Source organism: Argiope bruennichi, chromosome 6 (assembly GCF_947563725.1).
Source record: "Argiope bruennichi chromosome 6, qqArgBrue1.1, whole genome shotgun sequence".
In the NCBI taxonomy this organism is placed as follows: Eukaryota; Metazoa; Arthropoda; class Arachnida; order Araneae; family Araneidae; genus Argiope; species Argiope bruennichi.
In genome coordinates, this window is record NC_079156.1 from 103,853,802 (window position 1) to 103,877,253 (window position 23,452).

Below are 23,452 nucleotides of genomic sequence, written 5' to 3' on the forward strand. Positions count from 1 at the left end.
TGAAGTATTTCTCAATACTTCAACTTTCAATAACTTAAACTTTGAATACATGCATGTGGTTAACTGTTTACATTTGCACGCGTGCTGCATTTGATTTGGCGAAATTTCAAAAACGATTAATTGCTAAAGATTTCTTGAATTTACTACAACCATGCAATTACCAGTTCCTGATGGTCTGGAAAAAGCTCCGAAAAATATTGATAAAAATATTTTTGATTTATTATGGAAGTTAACAGATAATAAAACTAAAAGCCGAATTGAGGCATGTTCGGATATTTTGAGTATCTTGCGAAGGAAACAAGATGAAGTAATTTTTATGTTTATAAAATTATTTTCACCGTACTTTTATAGATTTTGCATTCTTGTTGTTTTGGATTTTTTTCTATCTTTTTATTGTAAATATTCGTTTTGTAATATATGATGTCTCTATCTTCAAGTAGATCTTGAACATGTTCAAACAGGTCATAAATTTTTTAGTTATAATTGCTTATAAATTCATTCTCGCATATATTAACTCTTTGAAAAATGAAAATAATGGCATTGTAAAGAAAGAGCAAAGCTGGTTTTACAGTCATAATGTCAGAATACTAGTTCATGAGGCCTACCAAGTATTCTTATGTCTACCTTGAGTAGAAGGAAGGATTTTCATTTCAGAATTGACTAATAACTGGTGATTTCACTATTTAATCTATTCATTTGCACTAATTAAAGAAAAAAAATGTGACAATGGGAATTTTCAGGAATATGAAAGATTTAAGAATTAAATCCATCTCTAATATGTTTGAATTTTCTATGGAATTGTTATTATGAATATTGTTGCTTTTCTTTTAAAGACTTTATTCATCTATTCTGAGTTCAGTTTTCATGTTCTCATAATTTTGCTGATAATATTTAGATAGAATTTTTTAAAAAAATTTTTGTGATAAAAATTATATTCTTTTTTGAAATATTTGTCAAGAGTATAAAATAATATTCATCATGATTGTTGCAATTAATTTTTACTTGCTTTTTTTATTAAAATTTTTTTTAATTTCTTACAGGCAGAAAATTCCAGAGAGCCAACTAAAGATCTCCAATATTGTCTTGAGAGACTTGTTAGAGGGTTAGCTTCATCTCGAGATTCAGCAAGACTGGGCTTCTCGCTCCTGTTAACAGAGGTGAAATTGCCATAATTTATTGTATTTATTTTGATACACTGAACAAGAATCTTTTATTCGGTATCTCATAGATGATACATACTAGAATTTTTATAGTATATATTTTGTTAGAATTTCAATAATAATTAAGATTTCTAGAATATCTTTCTATAAATCTATCTATAAATATCTATCAAAGTAGTTTTTTTTATGAGATTTTTAATGCAATTAAAGAATCAAGTATGATTTTGACTGAGATCTACAAATTAACAGATAAGAGTTAGCTAGTGTGATAATTCAGACAACATATCCAAATAGTTACTATCAATTCTTTAGCTTGATTATTTCTTGGAATGGATTTTTGAATAATAGATATTTAATTATTATTTACATTAAAGGACTTGCTATCAAAATGAACCTTTTCTCTTCCAATTTTTTTGTGATTAAAAATTCATGGCATTAGTAAATGCTTAAAGCATTAACTGAGCAATAAACAAACGAGAGTTAAAATAGGTTAATGAGAAATAATTTCTCCCCATCATTAAAATAAAACTTACTCCATAATTGAATAAATTTCCCTTATTTTTTGTCATATAATCAAACGTGAATACATTATAAATTGAGTAATAATAAATACATATATATAATGCACGAAAGCATAGCAAAGCAATTGTTATCCTAATATAAAACTGTTGCACTAGAGTTCAAAAATTAAAAATTCAAATCTCTGTTAACAGAGGATTCCCAATTATTTTCCATTAGCTTGTGAGCAGTGCCATCAATATCAATGTTATTATTGATATCTTTTTTATATCCACTTATACCGTAATGAGCCTCATCATTAAGGTATATTAACACTCCTACCAAAATAAGCCTCGCAGCATTTTTATGTTACATAAAAAGCAATGTATTTTAAAGTATTAAGTTGGTGAATTTAAGAAAAGATTAGCTTTTAATAATAATGTACTTAATTATTTTTATTTATACATTATATTATTTTTTTAAATATTGAATATATTTTTAGTCACAATGCATTGATTTTATGCACCTTATTTTTAATCATATTCTATTATTTATAATTAAGAATTTCTTTATCGTATAATTTTCAGTTTGCAATCATAGGTTAATTTTTCTCTTAAGACAGAATATGATATGGTGCAGATTTTATAATTTATAATAATATTTCAAAATGTAAAATCTTTGAACAATATTTATTTTAAATATGAAGATTTTTATTGCTTAAATAAAATTTACCTAGTTTTAATATTTGAAATAATATTTATATAGTTATTAAAAAATTAATTTTAGATTTTGAAACATATGGATGTGGAAATAGAGGACATTTTGGAACTGGTGAAACAACATCTCTCTGTCTCATCTGCACTGGTATGTATCATTTTATAAATTTTGTTTGCTACTCATATAGTGTATGATATACTTTTCTGTGTAAGTATTTCATAACGGAAGCTGGGTTTGGTTTGGTTGGTTTAGTTATATTAACGTCTTGTTTGAAGCAACACTTGGGCTATTTTGGGACGGACCTCGTAATTTTGAACCGCGGTCAGATGACGAGGACGACACCTGAGCTGGCATCCCCCTCTCCACACCGCACCAGCTGGAGGATGTTTGGTCAGGATGGATTTAACGTGCAACAGACCCCCTTACATGACGGTTCTTCGATGGAATCGTCTCTCGAACCTGAAACCCTCCGGTTCCGAAGCCGAGACCTTACCACCAGGCCGCCGCAGCAGCCCCCAACAGAAGCTGGGAGGAATGAGAAAAGGACTAAAGTGTGTTTTAAATGCAGAATGATATATATACAGAAAGTATGAAAAAGTTAGTGAAACAGCTTCAGATGTTTATTCTCCCAAAATGGATGGTGTATGTTTTGCACCAGAAGTTTGCTATTTGTTTGTGAGAATGGTGCAGCTGTTTTAGTAATTGATGAGGATTCTCATATTTCCAATGTCTTAATGTGGCATCCTATATTGTTTTTATTTTATATCCTTGCCTATTGTTCATCTCTTATATAACAACTAAATTGATTGGTAATAAGGAATAATCAACAATGTTTGATTGACAGAAATTATGGATCCTATCTCATAACATTTTCCTCACAGATTCCCGGTTTTGTGTGGAAATACATGGTTATTCTTACTCACAAATAGCTTATTAGTTTCAAAAGCTCTTATGAATATTAGTAATAAATCCCCTAAACTAATTACACGTATCGAGCGAAATTTGTTTCTCAAAATAAAATTAAATCTCTATAACTTGTTTGGACTCCAAGTCATGCTTGCATTCCAGAAAATGAACAATTGGATAGTTTAACTCGAAAAGTATAAACTTCTGAAGCTTTGAATGAATATCTCCTTAAGATGTCTTCCGACGCACCAAAAATGAAATTCTTAGGATAGAATTTAAACAATGAAAAGAAAGTACTATAGTGAATCTTTTTCTCTCTTGGAAAGCATTAAACTTAGACATCACCAATATCTTTCCAAGATGTCTTACTCTCATGCTGACATTCTGGAACCTCTCCATCCCATGAAAAGCTATATAGGTATTGTTTGACCATTTCACCCAAATGTCCTGCTTGTAATAATCCACCCAATTAATCTGCTTTCTCTATGTTCTGCTAGGATATAGAACACATTCTATTTCGTTGAAAAAAATGTTTTAAGTTTCTATGAGTAAATTTGGATGTGAAAGGGAATTGGTCCACTTTCTTTGTCTTGGCTCTTTGATTTAACAGAAGATGCAGCAAAGCAAACAAATTTCATTGTCAAATTTCTTAACACTAGGATTATCATGAGTTGGCATATACCTATTTCTACTAAAAGGGTCAAAATGACCTCTTTTGGTATTTAATTAGAAAAAATATGAATTGACCTATCTATTATGAAATTAAAGTTGAAAAAAAAAAACTTTTATATTTTCAATATATTTGTTGTGGTGTGGTGTGATGAAAAGGCAGCTCCTCTGTGTTTATTTACTTAAAAAAAGTGTTTATTTTCTAATCTAGGCCTTCAAGATCATCTATTCTTTTACCATCGTCTTCTACCAAAACATTAACTAACACGAGTTCTTGCTAACAACCTGTAATAGCTTCTATCTGACTGACTTTCGCTTCATCTTCTTGCTTCTTATATACACACATTTTACTAACACATACTTATTTCGATACTTATAACCTGTATTTATGTGTGTCGCTATCAAGCTGTTACATATTTAAATATAAATGTATGTATTCTCAACAATATTTATTTGAATGGTTAGAATGACTCTTTCAGTAAAATTAGGTATACTATATACATTCCTCTGAAACTAAAAAAAGAAAAAGATAATATTTGAGATCATATGTTTTATAAATGTAAGTAAAAATTTATTAAAATATTCTCATAAAATATGGCAATAATTTTCTTGAAAAACATTAATGAAAAGTTTTGTCAGAGGGGTCAAAATGACTCCTTGGTAAACCCAGTGTTAAGCAACTTTCTGATCCTTAAATTTCCTTGGACAAGCTTTACTTGTTATCTTTTTGTTTTGTCATGGTTTTCAGGAATTTAGCTTTCCTCTTCATCTTTTTCCCTTTTGTCCTTTTAAGTTTAGTTTGAGGCCATCTTTTTTTGTATAATATTTGTAAAGCTTCTTGCCAACACAACATTTCTTAATAAGAGTTGAGAAAAATGAAGATAGAACAATTGAATGGCAAATATAAATCTCAAAGCACTATTGAACTGAACTGATCTCATTATGACTCTTAAAAATATAGTCATTTGTGACTACTCCAACCTGCTCAAAGGCACACAGAAATTTTGAATGATTGGAACACAGCCAAAGAATAGGCAGGAATAGTAGAGTATTAAGTGTCGTCACCGGTCATGGTACAGCTCCTCTTGTAGAAGGCATGCACCATTATCGGCTGGTCTGTACCACTACATCATTCTGTGCTTACTAGGACATCAAAAATCAGACACAATACCCAAAACTGCTCATTCCCATATCTGAGAAACTTCTTTCCTTGGTGGATGGGGGGGAGGAGGTATTAAAAATATAATTTTTTCCCATTTCTTCACTGCAGATGACATTCTGTACATGTAATTTAACTGTTAAATAATAATTCATCATTTTTAAGCATTACAATAGATATTTTGCTGTACTGCTCAAATTTGTAATTAATTTTATATTTCGAAATCTGAAACATATTTTTATAATAATGTTTATGAATTTAAACCTAAAAAATACCTTTATCAGAGCTATTCATTTTGCTTGTGCTTGTTTCTTGATAATGCTAACAAAAAAATTTCTCTTTTTTTTTTTTTTTTTTTTTTTTTTTTAAATTTAGGAAAGAAAAGATGCTGTCTTTGGACAACTGTTTGCATGTGTGAGCATTGTGCGATCAGGGAAACTTGCACATCACAGTCATCTTTCATTTGTTGTTACAATGTTGAATGATTTATGGCATGGAAGAAGTTACATATTAAAAGCCTGTTATGAAATTCTCGCAGAATTGTTTTCTCAAGTAGGCTTCTTTTACTATATCTATTCTGTTATCATTTCATAGTTCTTTTTTTATTTTTTTTTATTTCACTTGTTTATTTTGAATTCTAGAGAATTTACCTATCTATATTATCTGTTCCAAATCTAGTATAAGCTGGTAGTATACATTTTAATATGAAAAATATATTAGTAATTATTGCTAATAAATAAATTAGGAAATTCAAGAGGGTTAGAGAGGTACAAGAAATACATTTTTTTTAAGGTTATGTAGATATTTTATTTCTCCCTTGATTCTTAATTAATTGGTAATAAATTAGTTGATAATATTTTTTGTGCTTCAACTGTTCATTATATTTCAACTGTAATCCATTGAAGTTAAAAATATGTTTGATTGGAAGTTTAAAAGTTTATTATTATCATGGATGATGCATTAAACAAATGAAGCAAATAAAAAAAAAGACTGAAATATTTAGAGTCAATTTCATATACTAGTTATTTTTGCTTGTAGAAACCCATTAAAAATTTATATCACATTTAAAAACAGAGTATTCAGTTTGGATGTTACAAGAGCTAATATATATATATATATATATATATATATATATATATATATATATATATATATATATATATATATATATATATATATAACAATTAAACTTTATTCTTTAAAGAAATTAGCTTTTCTTTTATTTTTAATCTTGGAAGTGTTTTAAACACATCATGAAATTTAGAAATCAAGCTAGTTCAGTTTTTTTTTTTTTGGTAAAAACTATTGTTTATATGTAGATTATGATGAAGTTATGTATAAATTTTATAGTTTTTATTATTTTGGATAATCTGGTTGCTAATCTTTTTACTGATCTGTATGTTTTTAGCTGTCTTTGATTAATATATTTTTGAATAAACGAATAAATAAATGATTATTACAAATTGGATAATTGAGCTTAGAGTTTTTTTAACCATTGTAAATATATTTTTTATTTCAGCTTTCTGAAGAGATATTTGTTAACAATGTTTGGCCACATTTAAAAGAAAAACTGTCTTTTGGCTGGGAGAAATGTTCAGCTGATTTGATATGGCCTTTATTTTTATCTATAAGGATGTTTCCAGTAAGTATTAATTAGTGTGTGTATGTAAAGCATGTTTAACAGTTGTGTGGCTAAATAGAAACTTTTGCTCATTTTAATTTAGTTTCATTCTGGAGGCATGATTTATACAAATAAAAAGTGGTAAGAGAGACGTCAGTCTGCATCGCAACCCAAGAGCAGAGCAAAGGAGACCAAAATGCTTCCCTTCAATAGTTTTACTATAAGATTTTGATAGGGATTTCTTTTGATGTATGTAGTCTTAGGAAAGGGAAATTTAGATATCTTTAAAGGAATGTGATAAACTTTAAAAAATTTTATCCCTTTGCTCAGAGCTTGAGGACCTGCTAATTCAGCAGTTTTATTGAATGTATTTTGAATTAATTAAATAAATAAGTGCAATTGGATCAGGAAAGATTTTAGAATGAAGTTAATATGAACTAAATTAATATAAAAATTAGGAAATTAATTAAATTAGGTTAAGAAATATTGCAAATATATATATTAAGCAAGTAAATCTATTATGCAAAGATTTAATTGTTTCCTTATTTCAGTCTCTCCTTTGATTATGTAATATTTTAAAAATGACTAGCTAAGAAATGATATTGTAGATTCGTTTTCCAATATTCATAAAGGAAAAGCTTATGCTAATTTTAATGTAATGAATCTGTATTCAAATTTTTTAAAAATGAATATCTAAAATAAAAGAATAAAACAAACTTTTTATTCTTTATGAGCATGTATTCACAATTTGCACAGTTTCTTTATGTGAATCTTTTCCATATGTGAATTCTTTTATTTTTTAATTTGGCTATAACATTCAAAGCAGATTGTAAGAATAAAATTTAAAAATTGCTGCCCAATCTGATTCCTTATTTTATGGCTGAATTAATATAATTTCATTGAATACGTTTTGGAATATTAAAAATGGGTCAAAGAACAATAATCTATTTCTTAGTTATATTGGCAATAAAACTTCATTAACTAAAAATAAATATTGTATGTTAATTTTTTAATAAATGTTATTGCTGCAGTTATATTGCATAGGCATTAGAATTATAAATAGACCTAATTTTTTTTATTGAACTAGATGCATATAATTGGAAATTAATGCACCAATATTAAAACTGTATGTAATTTGAAAATTATATTGATTTACCTCATGATAATATGTTTTAGTCAAAAGATTTGATTTTAATTATTATATTTGTTTTTACCTTATAGAGTGCCGTTACACCTAAATTTTTAAAGAAGAAGTGGGGTGCAGAAGACATATTATCTTCTGAAAATTATGATCATATTAAAAAGATTTTACGAGTAAGTTCAGTATTTAAATTTGTTTAATTAATTGGCAGCACTTTTTGGCAAATTCTGATTATATGATACCAATTCTGGCTTCTGTTCTCTTTATTTTCTCGTATAAGAAAGTATAGTAATTGTCAAGAGATTCGAGCTTGAAAGTTTGAAAATGTCCATCCGTCTGTCTGTGAGTGACAAACATAACTCAAAAACGCTTTGAACTAGATGGTTGAAATTTGGTATATGGTTTTTACACCAAGTTTGCAGATTTCTATCAGCTGTTGAGTAAAGTCAATTCTGAGGAAATCCTTCTGGCTGTTCTATAAAATTAACACGATAATTACAAAATGAAGAGAGCTAGATAGATAACATTTGGTACACAGATTTAACATCTATAGTGTTGACACCCGCCAAATTTTGAGTCAAATCCAACCATGAGTAGACTAACTGTTGGTCTGTACTTTCAGAAATAAGTAAATGCTATAATTCAAAATGCAATGACTTAAATATAACATAAATGCAATGAATAAATATTTGGTGTGAGAATTTCTGATTATGAGTGCAGTTTTCAGTCAAATCTTTGTGTCAATTGGTTGAGAAAAACAAGTCCAAAGCACAATTTCAATTTTTAGATATTATTAACGCATGCCAGGGATTAATTGCTAAATAACCCTCCAAGTATCATGCAATAGATTCAGTAAAAATGCTAAATTCACTGCAAAAGTTAATATTTTATAATTATTGTGCACCATTGCTGTGTAAAGGGTCCTCTGGCAAGACAAGTTTATTAGAGAGTATGCTAGAAAGTTTTGGAGAAACCAGTTCTGCCTGTTTTTAAATGAAGGAGAGAAATTTTCTGTACTATCTCCCTTTTTTGAAGTTATAATATACTTGTTTATTTTTAGCAAACGACTTCATGTCTCCCAATATTACATCCTTTATGTTGCGAGATGTTACATCTCTGTCGGCTTCGAAGTGATGGAAAGGAACTTTGGAGAACTTTAATAGATGGTAAGGAACGAATTCATATTCACAAAATACAATAATTTTTTTTATTGATATACACAACTTACTAAAAATGATTTGTATCAAGAAAGAATTGCTGATTTTTATGTTTCCTATACAATCTCTTGTCAGTGACAAGTCAATTTTTTGGGTAAACTGCATAAAACAATATTCCTAATTAAATAATATTGAATATCATCCAAATATATTTAAAGTAGTTTATATTCTTATGGAAAATTTAAAATTATGGAAAGCTCAATAATAAATAACGATACTTTATTCAACAATAACAACAAAAGGAAAAGAAAAGAAACACACAGACAACAAAATTCAACTGCAGCATTTATAGCAAACAGCAAATAATCTTAATAGTTCAAAGTTCTCCAAGAATTAAATCCACAAGAGAGAAACTTTGCGTGGCTCTTCATGCCTTTCAATCATCTGTTACTCTCCACCAAATACTGTATGTCCACCAAGTGAACACTTCCCGCCAAATGTCTATGGTGGGCGTTAAAGAAATTGGTTACTGTAGGAAGAGTTCATTTCGCTTAGGTAGAAATTAATTCAAGTTTCTTACACTGGCCCATTTAGTGCGAAATTGGTAATATTTTGTAATATTGCATTTAAATTTTGAAACAAATTCCAAAAATGATTCACTAAATTCAAAATTATTTGAATACTCAGAATTTTGAAAATATTTGATATTTTTGCTATATGAATACAAAGAGCAACACAAATCAAATGCAGAAACTGAATAATTCGTATGTCTAACAACTGCACAATAAGAAAATAATCAAGTAAGAAATCTAAAGCAGAACCATACATGAGAAAAAAAAAAATCAATCTTCTTCATTTCATTTGTTTTAAATTTATGTAAGTAATTAATATCAAATTTTCTGCGAGGTGATCTGTCTAATTTATACATAAAAGTATTTTGAATTTGAAAAAAGAAATTGCTCATTCAGTTGCTTGATTTTTTAGTCTCTCCTGTCTTAAATTGAAAGGGCATTTTGAAATTTAAGAGACAAGAAAAAATTATTAAATAAGGAAATGCAGTTAATACTAACCAAAAAAAAGTTAATAAAATATAAAAGAAGTAAGCTAAGCAAAGATGAAGACATATGCCACTGTGGCTAAAGTGAGAAGCCTCTTTATAACAGCTTCTTTTGTCCCTTCAAATTGGTGCCAAGAAAAAAAGAAACCCTTAGACTTCCTTTCGATTCCTCCTGTTCGAAATAGATCTTCCCTACCGAAACCCATTTCTGTAATGCCCACCATAAATATAGACATTTGGCTGGCAGTGTTCTCGTGGTGGACGCTTCAGCTGAATTCCACCTTGCTACTCAACTTATTTGTAATTACTACTGACTGACTTCCAAATTTGTCTCTTGGGTTTTAGGAGTTTTCATGACTGGGTAAAGATGATTCTAGAAATATCACTATAACACACATCCTAATGTACCTACACCACGATCTTGTCTTGGAATATATGATTTTGTCCCAAAGATTAGATGTCATTGATTCAGTTCATGAGAGCTTTTTATAAAACTGCCTTCTGTACCATGCACCCAATTGGTCTGAGAAGCAGTTTTACAAATTCATAAAAGTATAGTATATTTGAAAGTAATTTAAGTATAAAACATTTACATACTATATTATGAAGATATATTTTTAAATAGTTTAATATCTCAACTGAATTTGTAGAATAATTTCATACAGAATGCAATTTCAATTATTATATTTGTTAAATTTATATTTTATGTTGCTAGAAGAGGGTAACTGTGGAATTCATTTAATATTTCAGATGTTCTGTGAATTTTTGATTGAATCAAATCGACATTCTGCTTACAAAACAGAATGCATTATACTGCTAGATAATAGATAAAAATAAACAGGCCATTTTTCTTAATTTCAGAATTTTAAATAATGCTAAAATGTATGCCATTTAACAGTGATTGATCATTAATTATTCTTCTTAGATGAGTTTTCATTGTATCTAAGAAGTTTTTTAAACATGTGACATATTTAATGAATTGTTTAAAATAAAGTTTAAAAAAAAAAAAAACAGTTCACATTTCTTATATTTTGTTCTCAACCAGTAGGTTCTAAAAATGAGTCCTGTCCATTTGTATCTGTCCATTTTTTTTTAAAACGTCTCAAGATGCATGTATAAAATATTTGATATGCTCTAATACATTTAAGTTTTATTGGATTATCATATGATATTAGATGATCACTTGTAAATTTCCCATTGTTTTGAGAGTACATCTGTATAGTAAATTGACAAAATATATAATTTCAACTTTAATTAGTTCTAGTTTTAGAAATATTTGTTTATTTTATTTGTTTAGTATATTGGTCATCAAACAATCTTTTTTTAATATTAATTAACCTTATTAGGGCAACTAATTTATTTTATGGATAATATTTTTATTAATTTCTTTATTAAAATAGTTTTATAGATTGTATTTTCACCATTTTCCTGAATACTGAACTATATTTTGAGATTATTTGAATTGTAAAATTTAGTACTCAAATTGCATCTGCACTTTTAATTTTTTCTGTTCTATTTTCATGTACTAATGTAAATTATTTTTATCTTAAGAATTCAATAAAAATTACTTTTAATTGAATGTTTTGTTTGTTTAGATAATCTGTTTGAATTAGACCAAACTGAAAAGGCTTTTGTGGGCTTTGAAATGGCGAAAAAAGCTTTGCAAGAAATTCATAAGAAAAAAGTGGTGAGTTACTTTTAATTTTATCAATCACTGATCTTTATTAATGTGCATTTAAGACAGATACCATATTAAAGTAATAAAATTTTTGTTATATTATTATTTTATGTTATATAGCAGTCTTTAATTTGTTAAGTCTTGGTTTTGTTTGTTGTTTTTTTCTGTTTCTGAGGGCTATAAAAAAGTCTCTAAACTATTGGCATTTTTTTTTTTTTTTTGACGATTTGGCGAAAATAATTTAATTGTTACCAACAGCCATCAGGAATGGGAAAAGTCTATTGAGCTAATAAATATATATATTGTCTATTGAGCTAATAAATATTATGCAAATGAAGATACTCAATTGTAAAATAATTGGTCAAAGGATCTGTAATGCTGTTCAACTTATAATTTCCAATTGAAAATAAATTGAAATTCAGTCAAGGAAAGTATATGGATAATTTTTTGGTGTGATTTAAATATTAATATAAAATTATATTTTAATATGCATTGAATTTTATGTATTTAATTATTTTTTAAGAATAAATACATTAAAATATATGTTTTTTTAAAATAAATTTTTTGCTTATATTTAGAATCAGCACCTTAAAAATATTTTTAAAAATGTAAAGTACTTTTTTAAAATTTTAAACTTATTTCTTAAAATTAATATTTTAGTCCTATGCTTTTAAAGTGTATTATATAAAATATGAAATTTTATTCAGAAAGGCAAAAGATTTTATTTTAAAATAAGAAAGAAAATTATTTTTTCCTATAATCTTGTCTGATATTGTTTGATATGAAATAAGAATTCTCTGAATAATGGTTATTGCAAATTTATTCTAAAAACCATGTTTTGAAAATAACTCATTCTGATTTTAGGAAGCAGTTTTTGTTTCTGTTGTGATCGAAATTTTTGTGTAAAACATTTTAAAATCTAGATATATCATTTGGACTATCATTTGCTTGAATGTATATACTTAAATCTCAGTAATCTCATTTTCCTTATAGATAAAATATATGTTATCTCCTAAATTCTGTATGTTGTTTACCAAAAGTTTTCTGAACACTAAACACCCTATGAATCCTGCCGCAACTTCTTTGGTATGTTATTTCTTTATTTCTGTTCATAACTTCAATGATTAATTCATTGTTTAGTTACTTAAGCAATTCTTATTTTGTTTTCTAATTTTATTTAATATATTAATTTGTTTTCATTAAAAATTTTGATTGAAATTTCAGGGAAATTACAATTGAAACTACAGTGAATATTAGCATTCACATAGTTGCTACCAATCAGCATTCACCAGAGAATGTTTACATTTACTAATTTCATTCTTTCTTAGTAACAAAATTTAATTCAATGAAAAAGAATGGGAACATTTTTATTGTAAATAGGTCATTAATTAATTTTTATTTTTATAATAGTTTTTCATTTTTATAATGTTATGCTATTTTCTAGGCAGCTTTTCTTTCAAGTTTTGTAAAAGAAAGTTTTGAAAATCACGATGTCCAATTTATTATTCTGAAAATATTCTTAAACTCGTAAGTTTCTTATTTGTAATATTTTTATAGTTTTTCAGGGCCTTAATATTGCTTGTTGATTTTGGTTTTTACTAATTTTTAATCAAATGTTCTTATAGCTCTGCACAACTTGATCAAATTTTAAAAAGGAAAGAAGTTACATCTATTATTCAACATGTAAGTTATGCAGTTTTAATTCATATACATATAAAAAAAATCAATTATCAATAGTATAATTCTTTGAAGTGTGTTTAAAAGTTATTAGTTTTTGCATATAAATAAAATATTTAAGTAATTTCATTATGGAATGTTTTAAGTCATTTTTAAAATTTATAAATATTTAATGGAAGAATTTTTATATTTTAAAATTGTATGTGATACAATGACTAATTTTTCAACTAGTTAATTGATATCATTTTATAAATCATCAAAATTATTTAAGAATCTTTGTTATTTTTTCTATTGCAGCTCTCTCCTGTAGCAATAAGAGCTTACTTTGAGCTTTTGAAATCAATTGCTATTGGCAGAACAGAAAGGTATTTTTATGCATTATTACATCATTTGTTTACTTATAACCATACTGGGAAAATGAAAAGTGATAATGAATTTATTTTTTCCCCTTTATTGATCAAATACAGTTGTGAATTTGTATTAACAAATTTGTTATTAATAATTCGAATATTATAATATTCGTTATTTGTATAAACAAATTCGATATTCAATAAGATGTCTGTTCCATTATTACATATATAATATACAGTTTGTTATATCAGAGATAGGTTTTTAAAAAATCTCTGAGGATTATAATAAAATAATGTTAATGCAATAAATTTACTTTCGTTATTGGAATTTTACTAGTAGAAGACGATTTAATTTATATCCTTTTTAAAGCATTGCATATAGTGTAAGGAATGTAATTATATTTTTTATCTTGATAAAAGTGTTTCAACTCTTTTCAATGAAGAAGTTTTTGAATTTATTTACTTATAGTATTGTTGCTTTTGAGTTTCTTAAAAGTTTTTTGATTGACAATTACAAATCATTGCAAAGCAAATTATTATTAATTAATTATTTTATTACATAGTATGAAATGCTAGGAAAGAAAAACAAGTCTATTATGATTATCAGCGTTTAATTATTTACAGTTTAAAAGTTTTTCAGTTTATTCACTTATAGAATATTTACTTTTTATTAACACATTAAGACTTTTAAGAGATAACTACAAAATATATTTAAAAAATATCATACTCTTATCTATTGTTTTATTTAAGGATGTTAAATGGAGTTTCATTATCTGATTTAGTTTTATAGAAAGTCTGATAGAATTATGAACAGTCTTGCAGTAAAATCAATAAAACATCAGAAATCATACAAAATAGAGCAAATCTAGAAGTAAACTAAAATCCTGATATCAACACTAAATAAATAGTAATAAAATCTAAGCATAAAAAATGCACAAGTACTAAAAAAGCATAGTAATAAAGGTGCCTAAAGATATATATAATCTGAAAAAAAAAATTTATATTGCTTATCCATGTAAAATCTAATAAGTAGATGTTAATTACTAGAATTGCAGCATCATTGCACACACACACACACACACACATATATATATATATATATATATATATATATACAGAGTGTCCCATAAATATTGAGACAAACTTTAAGGGGAGGTAGGGTACATCACAAGGATTCAGATTTGCATAGCAACCCGAGGTCAGAAACGCCATGGGAAAGTAGTGTGACAGGTACAACAAATGAAGAGACACAAGATTGAGATCATCTGAAATGTTTATTGGTCAAAGATATTACATGTGCTGTGGTACATGATATTTGAAAATGTCACAAAAGGTGTTCAAAGTTTCCACCATTGTTAGCGATGCCTGCGTTACACTGTTGGATCATAGGCTGGCAAACTCTCTCAAATACCCCCGGATTTTGTTGGATATCCACAGCAGCATAGACGATTCTTGCAACCAGATCCATTTCTAAATCCACAGGTGTTGCGTACACAGCACTTTTCAATGCACCCCAAAGAAAGAAACCAATGATGTTTAAACCAGGAGAGCATGGTCACCAGAGAACCGACCCACCACGACCAATCCATTGGTGACCAAACACCTGATTCAAATGCTCACAAGCACATCTGCCATAATGGGGAGGTGCTCCATCATGTTGAAACCACATATGGTGTCTGATATGCTGTAGCACAGGGTCATGTAATGTTCATAGAACCTCTTGCAAAAAGATGAGATATTGTGCAGATGTTATTGACGATGGCAACAAATAAAGTCCGACTAAGATGTCACCAACCACACCAGCCCAAACATTTAATGAAAAGCGATGTTGGGCAGTATGTGGTCTTAAGCCATGGGGATTCTCGCCAGCCCATAAATGCACATTGTGGTAGTTAAACATTCTATCTCGCGTTAAGTATGCTTCATCCGTCATTAAAACGTAGGGTGGGAAATACGCATATTGGCAGCATTGATCGAGATACCACCATGCAAAATGTTCACTGCGGGAGGATAATCTGCGGGGAACTGTAACTATACACTTTGCAAATAGTATGGTTGTAAGCATTCACGTTGTAAAACACGATGAACACTATTCCGAGATCTTCCAAAGGCAGTAGCGACGGCTCGTACACTGGCACTCAGATTCCTTCTAACGGTATCCGACGCATTTTCTTCCATCCTGAGAATTAAAGTCACTCGGGGCCTGCCCTCACTAAGTCTATTACCTCGTAACGACCCATATTCACACAAATTGTGATGCAAATTACTGAACATCCGGCAATCCGGTGCATCTCTATGTGTGTACCTGTTCCGATGTAACCTTTCAGCTGCTCTTGCATTTCCTTCTGCCAATCCATAAATCAGGTGCATATCTGCCAGCTCCGTGTTCGTAAAGCATTCCATATTCCTCTGCGGGCTATCGCAGCTCAAATGACTGAGAGATTGCAGGTCTGCTTCCTTTAACGCCACCTAGTGCTGAAGGAAGGCGTTTCGGACTATGCAAATCTGAATCATTGTGATGTCCCCTACCTCCCCTTAAAGTTTGTCCCAATATTTATGGGACACCCTGTTTATATCCAGTAGCTCTTCTATAGTATGTATGTATATTTATATATATATAATGAAATACAATATATAATCTTTTCATCTGGTTTAAAATTCAAATGTGCATGATCTATTCTTAAGGTTCTTTTGGCCTTGGAATGGGATATAAAGTCATATGAGGTTATTGATATAGACTTGAAAACTTTTTCATGTTTTAATACCATTTCATCGCCTTCCCCTTTTTTCACTGAGTCATTATTATCTTTTTTTTTTTGTTTCATTTTTGCTGTATTGTATTTAATACTATTTCTGAAATTACATATTTGAAAATCACATGCCATTCAGTTTTCCTCAAAAGCTGTTTTGCAGCTTATTTTGGGAGCTGTGGTGGTCTGGTGGTAAAGTCTCAACTTCGGAACTGGAGGGATTCAGGCTCGAGGCCTGAATCCACCAAAGAACTGCTGTGTAGGCTGGCCCGGTGCACGTTAAATCTATTGGGGTTAAGCATTTTCCCACTAGTGGGGTATGGAAGCTTGGAGGGGGGGGGTGTCAGCTCAGGTGTCATCCTCATCATCCAACAGCAGTTCAGAATTACAAGGTCTGTCCTAAAATAGTCTATGTGCTGCTTTGAAATGAGATATTAATATAACTAAACTGTACTTGCAGTTTATATTGATATTCCTTTATTTCTCTTCTAAATAGTGATGTTTTAATAATCTTTTTATGTTGTATGTAGTGATGAAGCGGACCGAGGTAGAAATCACAGACGCTTTCAAGCTGTTCTTCAGGTAATTAACATAATGAAGTAACATTTGTTTATTTTCTGCATATGCAACCTGCAAGAAAAGTCACGCTTTTATTCTTTTCTAACAATTTCCTTTTCCTTTTTTTTTTTAGATTGGAAACTTAGTCTCTCATGATGCTATAGTTCCTGATATTGAATGGCGTCTTCATGTAGTTAAATTTTTGCTTATCCATGCATTTTTCAAACTTGAAACTCCTAATGAAGGAATTTTGCACGTAAGATGCATTTAATTTACTATATATTTAAAAAATATATTTGTAAAATCAAATGAAGAAGGAGAAGAATTTTCAGTTGAAAAGAATCTTTTATTTTGTTCTATATCAGGGGTGGGCAGACTTTTCCAAAGTGCGGGCTACTTCTAATTTTTTTAAGATGTTGTGGTCCACCCAGTAATGCAGGTGCAGCAGTGAGCAAAAAAGAAAAAAACTACAATCCAAACATATTTATCTAAAGTTAGTTCTTGTAGTTATAGTTAATAGAAGACTTTGTCTGCATATTGTCCACCAATCTTGAAGGTCTCTGTATATAATTACTAACTCCTAATATTGCACTGGATACTAAGTGATTGTCTGTGAGATGGGAACAATATATTGTCTTAATTATGTTCATCGTTGAAAATGCAGATTCATACAGATAGATAGAGCTAAAGAATGATGTTAAATGATATGCAACTTTTTTTAAATTAGGGTACTTTACTTCTTCCATTAAATTCCAAAAGTTATCCGTAGGTTCTGAACTGCGTCCTTTTAAAATTTTGCCATTTTGAAAGAGAAAAACTTTATTTTTCTCAAGAGATAATTAGAATATATAATTTATATTTTCCGTTATTTCGTCCACATCAGCATTGTCAAATAGTAACAATTTGTTCTTATCTTGTAAATTCTTGAAAATATCCCTTGAATTCAGAGTGAAGTTTTATTATTTTATCATAATATTTCTCTTTGTTTAAAATACCTCCATTTTTAAAGAACTTGTCAAAAATATTTTTGAAATTTTTCTTTGGTATTCCTTAAATGTTTCTTTTAGTATGCTTGTCTTCAGTCTTAGTAAAGTCAAAATGTCTTGGCAGTCCATCTTTTGATTGTGATTGACTTGATCCTACCCCTATTCTAGAATTTAGGCACAAAGATTTTTGTCTTGGGAGATGATTAGATATATTGTCCATGTGTTCTCTGTCGTGAGGCTAAATACAAAAATGAAAGACATATACAGGTTTTATATGTTTCTCTCATTTTATGAATGAAAATTATGAAAAAATTGTTAAATCAGGTTTATTATCTGCCTTGCTTCGTCTCTAACAGATTTTTGAGTGAAATATAAATTGCACATGGTTGAAGATATTTTCCATCTAATATACAAAAAGTTTTAAATGTGTACATGGATTCCATAGCAGAAATCTACAAATAAGCATTGGCAATGATGAAGGATTTTTGCTTAGAAATTGTGAAACAAAGTTCTCAGTAAATTAGGAATGCTATCAAAGAATATAGAATTGTGTCGAAAACAAAATTACAACATGAATAATCTTATGTTGTATGTGCAGTCAAAAATTCCTAAGCTAATATTTGAGCAAAAAACATTTAAGATTGTATGATGCAACTGTGAATTCCGAGAGTTGGAAAAATCTTTTTCTTAGATATACCAAGAGAAACTGGTAAAACGTTTTTAATAATTCAGTCTCAAAATGACGATGATTCTCTTGCACCGTCCAGAATAACTACTGAAATGTGAATCATGTGTAATTCATTGAAATTCCCATATGTGAACATTTCCAAAGCATCCATCTTGAGAAAAGTATTACAGAAATGCATACTTATTGTTTGAGATGAATCTAAAATGGCATATGAACAAATGAATTATTCAAGGCTCTTGACCGATCAATTTCAAAAGATTTGCTTGGAAAATTGGACCATTTTGGAATACATTAATATTGCTTTCAGAAATAAATGCTTGTTTAAAGTATTCTAGTTTGTGACGACACATAAATGTTTCAAAATTATCTATATATATGCATATCCAGCTTCAAAATGATTAATCAGCTGAGGTATTCTTGCATCAATTGTTGGAAATCAGGAACGGAAAGGTACCGATTGATCTGACCTCGGTGAATTTCATTTCTTCATAATTTCTGCAATTTAGTGATAGCAATGAGGAATTGATTGAAAAATTATTTTCCAATATTCATACCAATTATAAGAACAACAGTTAGTTGAATGAACGATCCATTCTTGCAGCCAAGAAAAAAAGACGCCAATGAACATAACACTAAGCCTCCCGACATTTCACCAATACATTGGAACTTCCATTGGAAGCAGTCATTTGACCGTTCGCGGTTGGTTTATTGTTAACAATATTATGATGTCTTAACATTTAAAGTGAAGCAATCACTTACATTACATTATTGTAGAAACAAGTCAAGCAATTAATTATTCAACAGAATTTTTGAATTCACACGATCCCTCAAGGATATCACCACAAGTGCTGCAATCGAAAACTGGTGTGCCAATTATCAATTATTTCCAGTATCAACCAACTAAAGCTTTGCAAAAAAAAAAAAAAAAAAAATAATGATCAAAGTCATAGCAGCAACAATTTTTACAGAACTTTTCAAAAGTAAAATTGTCGTCAATCCTTGTATTTTTATGATTCCAATGGATATGCCATTTCAATTTAAAAGATTGTTACTTCTAATTTGATTGGTGTTTGTAATCGCTATCAACAAAGCTCAGAAATGTGTAACTTGTATCTAGACTTTTATTACTTCTGACATGGACAGTTAAATGTTGTCTGTTTTAGAGCTGTCAAACTAGGATATCTTCTCAGGATAATGGGACAACAACCTCCGAGCACAAGCATTGTGAAATTAAACAGATTAGAAATGTACACTTTTTCTTTTCTTTTTTTCCATTTATTCAGATTGAGCAACAGGGAAACATAGCTGGGGCTAGCTATTATGCATGTATACATGCATTTTTTTCCCCACTCAGTTTGCTATAAAAAAAGCATTTTGTTTAGGAAATCTTTTATCATTTTTTTTCCACAAAATGCCTTTGGGTAAGTACACATTAAAATATAATGTTTAAAAGTGTTCAAACTGAAAGTTGCCTAGCATGTAGATACCTTTACACAATAATTAGAGAAGAACCAAAAATAGCAATATATAAAATATGTTGGTGAATGTTTTTTTTTTTTCTCGCAACCTCAATTTTGTACCAGTAGTTTTTTTTTTTTTTTTTTTTAAATACTTATAGAAGGTGATTCAAAACTTATTCAAATTTTGCAGGGAGATAGAGAATATGTTAGGAAACCGATTTCACATATGAAAGTATGTTCGCAAACGTCATCTATATGGACAAATTAGACAAGTTAAGTGAACACAAGGAAACAGTACTGTTAAGTGGTAATGAATGTGACTTTTATTCTGACAAGATAAAATACAAGTTCACAGTTGGTGCTCAAAATTGCGATCATTTAGACTAGCACATGATTCACAGCACCGTTGCATTGACCGTGGAACATTTTTAAAAATGCCTGGCATATCACGGACAATGCCTATGGTAGCCATTATTTGCACAATAATGTCCATTTTATTATCTCTGGGGGTCTCGCACATATGGTCTTTTATAGCCTAGAACAAAAAAGAAATCCATAGGCGATAAATCAGATGACCTGGGTGGCTAAGCGGCCGATCCATTGAGCTCCGAATGTTTGATTTAGATAATCACGCGCAACAATTGTGCTATGGTCTGAAGCTCTGTATACCACATATCTAGGCGGATATGCCGCAGGCATTGTCTGTGATACGTCAAGCGTTTTTGAAAATGTTTGGTGGTCATCAGCGCTATGAATTCTGTGTTCGTGTAAAAGGTCGCAATTTTGAGCACCTACTGATAGCGAATGTACTTTACCTTGTTGGAATAAAAATCGCATTTGTTACCACTTAACTTTTACTGTTTCTTTGTGCACTTCACTTGTCCATTTTGTCCATGCAGATGAAGTTTGCGGACGTACTTTCCTGTATGAAATCTATTTCCTGAGATATTTCGTACCTCCCAACAAAATTTTAATGCAAAGTTTTGAATTATCCTGTATATGCTATATAAGACCCCTCTTCAAATGTTTGCCCCCTTGTTAAGTCTTCTGACTGAGTTGTCTACAACTTCTATATGTTGGAATGCACTACTCCAGACAATTAGAATTTCACTTCCTCTCACTGAGTTTATTTATCTTCTTCAACCACCATGTTGACTTTTTTTTACTCTCATTGTTTTTTAATTCCATTATTGCATCACTCTTTTTTCAATTTCCAATAATCATTTCAAGATAAAATATAATACCTAAAATCTGTTTTTGTTTTATTCTGTGCTAAACGTACATTGATTTGTTACAGGATTGCCACGCCACTGGGAGAACTTGGAAAATACAAAGAATTTAAAAATCAACTAAAAAAAAAAAAACGGGAGAATAGAGAGAAATTTGAAAATTTTCTTAAAAGCCTGGAAAATACAGGGAATTTTAAGTTTCTTAGTTATATTTTTCCCCTCTAAAAAATGCCGATCTCTAAAAATTGCAAGAATAAAAGATCGTAATTATCATGTGTGGTAGATTAGGATACATTTCTTTGGTGGGAATAGCAACTTTCAATCGGCGGATGCATCACAGTGGTATTTAATCACAGACACGCAAATTTATTGAATGGTTTGTTTATCATTTGAGAAATTGTGAGCTTATTCAGAGTAGACTAAAAAATTAAATAATTGCTTGCTCAAAATTATTATTTAATACACATTGGATGGATTAAAAAAAAACAGTCCTAATTTTACTGAATTGGTTCGAGGAGTTCCACAAAATCCATTTGTTGTATACTATTTGCTTTGTAAGAAGATAATAAGCTTAAGGGTAACAGGCACTTATTTGTCATTCAAAAAAAGGGAAACAAAATTGCATGCCAGTTTAAAAAAGTCATAGTTAATATTAGATATTGTATATAAAGGAATGAAGGAGAAAGTGATAAGTTCAAAAACATCAAATTTAATGTCTAAAATTAAACTAATTTCGAACATTTCAGCTCAAGGACAATAATTTATAGCTGAATTTTTTAGGCATTAAAACTTGTTGTGTCGCATTCGTCCTCTAATGCATTCACTGATATATTGGAAATATTTTCACATATGTTCCCTGAAAGTAAAATAGCTAAAAAATATAAGGCCATACAAAAATTTTGTACCATATTTGTTAAGGATTAGCTCCATGAAAGTAATAGCTACACATAATAGCATGCACATCTGCAGAAATTGATCCCTTGAATACTTGAATTGGCAAAAATGAATAAATAATAATAAAATACTTGCTTTGTAATTTTTTTAAGTAATCTTTAAATGATATGTATCATGATAACAAAAATTTTTTGTCTTTTGTTTCACCCGAGTCTTTAATTTTGTATGACTTTTTTGATATTTATGTGAATATCAAAATTCTTTTAATATGTAATATTTTAATTCTTATAATTGTTTGCTTCCTTTCCTTGCTTTTTCCACTCCTTAAAATAATATTGGATTATAACTAGCACATGAGTGCTATTTTTGCATTTCCTTGTATCTTGAATATATGTACAGGGAAAACATAGATATATTTTTTTTTTTTTCAGATTTGAATGGCAACTCTGTGTTATTTATTGTATTTTTCTAGTTATTCTTGTTTTAATTTCTTTTTCAAACATTTATCTTGCAAGGTATATATTGTAAAATTTTTAAATGTACATGAAACTAATATTAAAAATTCTCCTTTTTATTTTTAGTGTGATGAAGCCAATTGTATGTTAGATATTGATGAAAAATTGCGGGAAACATTTAGGAATTCATTCTTTAAGGCTTTGAATTCTTTATATCATAGGACAGAACAGCACCTCAATTCTATTAGACCATTTCTCAGTCATCTTTTATGTCTAACGCAATATGCGGAAGAATTAATGGCTGCCTCGGATTTTACAACTCCTTGTTTTGATCTTGATAAGGTACTATTTTGAATTTGTTTTAAAGTTTCCTCACCTAAATGTTTTAATCTGTTAATAATTAGGTTAGTTAATAGTTTATTATTAATAAGTTTGATTAATTTTAATCTTTCAGATTCTAAAGTAAATAAAATAAACTGGGGTTTTTAAATTGATCACAGCAGAGTAGTTTAAAAAATATAAATACAGGGATGGTTGTATTCCCATTTCAAAATATTTGAAAAGATTCTATATCAGTTTAAAATGTTTTTTGGGGAGAGTGCAGCATCGAACAATTGGATTTGCCTTAATTTTATTGAACAA

The 23,452-nt window shown here is 29.1% G+C and overlaps 1 protein-coding gene across 1 annotated transcript in view; it reads left to right on the forward strand.

Annotated features, from left to right (window-relative positions):
- Positions 1 to 67: 67 nt before the first annotated feature.
- Positions 68 to 23,452, forward strand: part of LOC129972455 (myb-binding protein 1A-like protein) — a 50,948-nt gene continuing 27,563 nt past the window's right edge. The window contains exons 1-15 of the mRNA XM_056086597.1: positions 68 to 307; positions 1,041 to 1,157; positions 2,445 to 2,522; positions 5,485 to 5,661; positions 6,629 to 6,751; positions 7,952 to 8,044; positions 8,932 to 9,037; positions 11,681 to 11,772; positions 12,757 to 12,849; positions 13,208 to 13,290; positions 13,389 to 13,446; positions 13,738 to 13,805; positions 17,071 to 17,122; positions 17,232 to 17,354; positions 22,937 to 23,152. Coding sequence (XP_055942572.1) covers positions 152 to 307; positions 1,041 to 1,157; positions 2,445 to 2,522; positions 5,485 to 5,661; positions 6,629 to 6,751; positions 7,952 to 8,044; positions 8,932 to 9,037; positions 11,681 to 11,772; positions 12,757 to 12,849; positions 13,208 to 13,290; positions 13,389 to 13,446; positions 13,738 to 13,805; positions 17,071 to 17,122; positions 17,232 to 17,354; positions 22,937 to 23,152 — 1,635 coding nt within the window. The 5' untranslated portion in view covers positions 68 to 151. The remainder of the gene's footprint in view (positions 308 to 1,040; positions 1,158 to 2,444; positions 2,523 to 5,484; positions 5,662 to 6,628; positions 6,752 to 7,951; positions 8,045 to 8,931; positions 9,038 to 11,680; positions 11,773 to 12,756; positions 12,850 to 13,207; positions 13,291 to 13,388; positions 13,447 to 13,737; positions 13,806 to 17,070; positions 17,123 to 17,231; positions 17,355 to 22,936; positions 23,153 to 23,452) is intronic.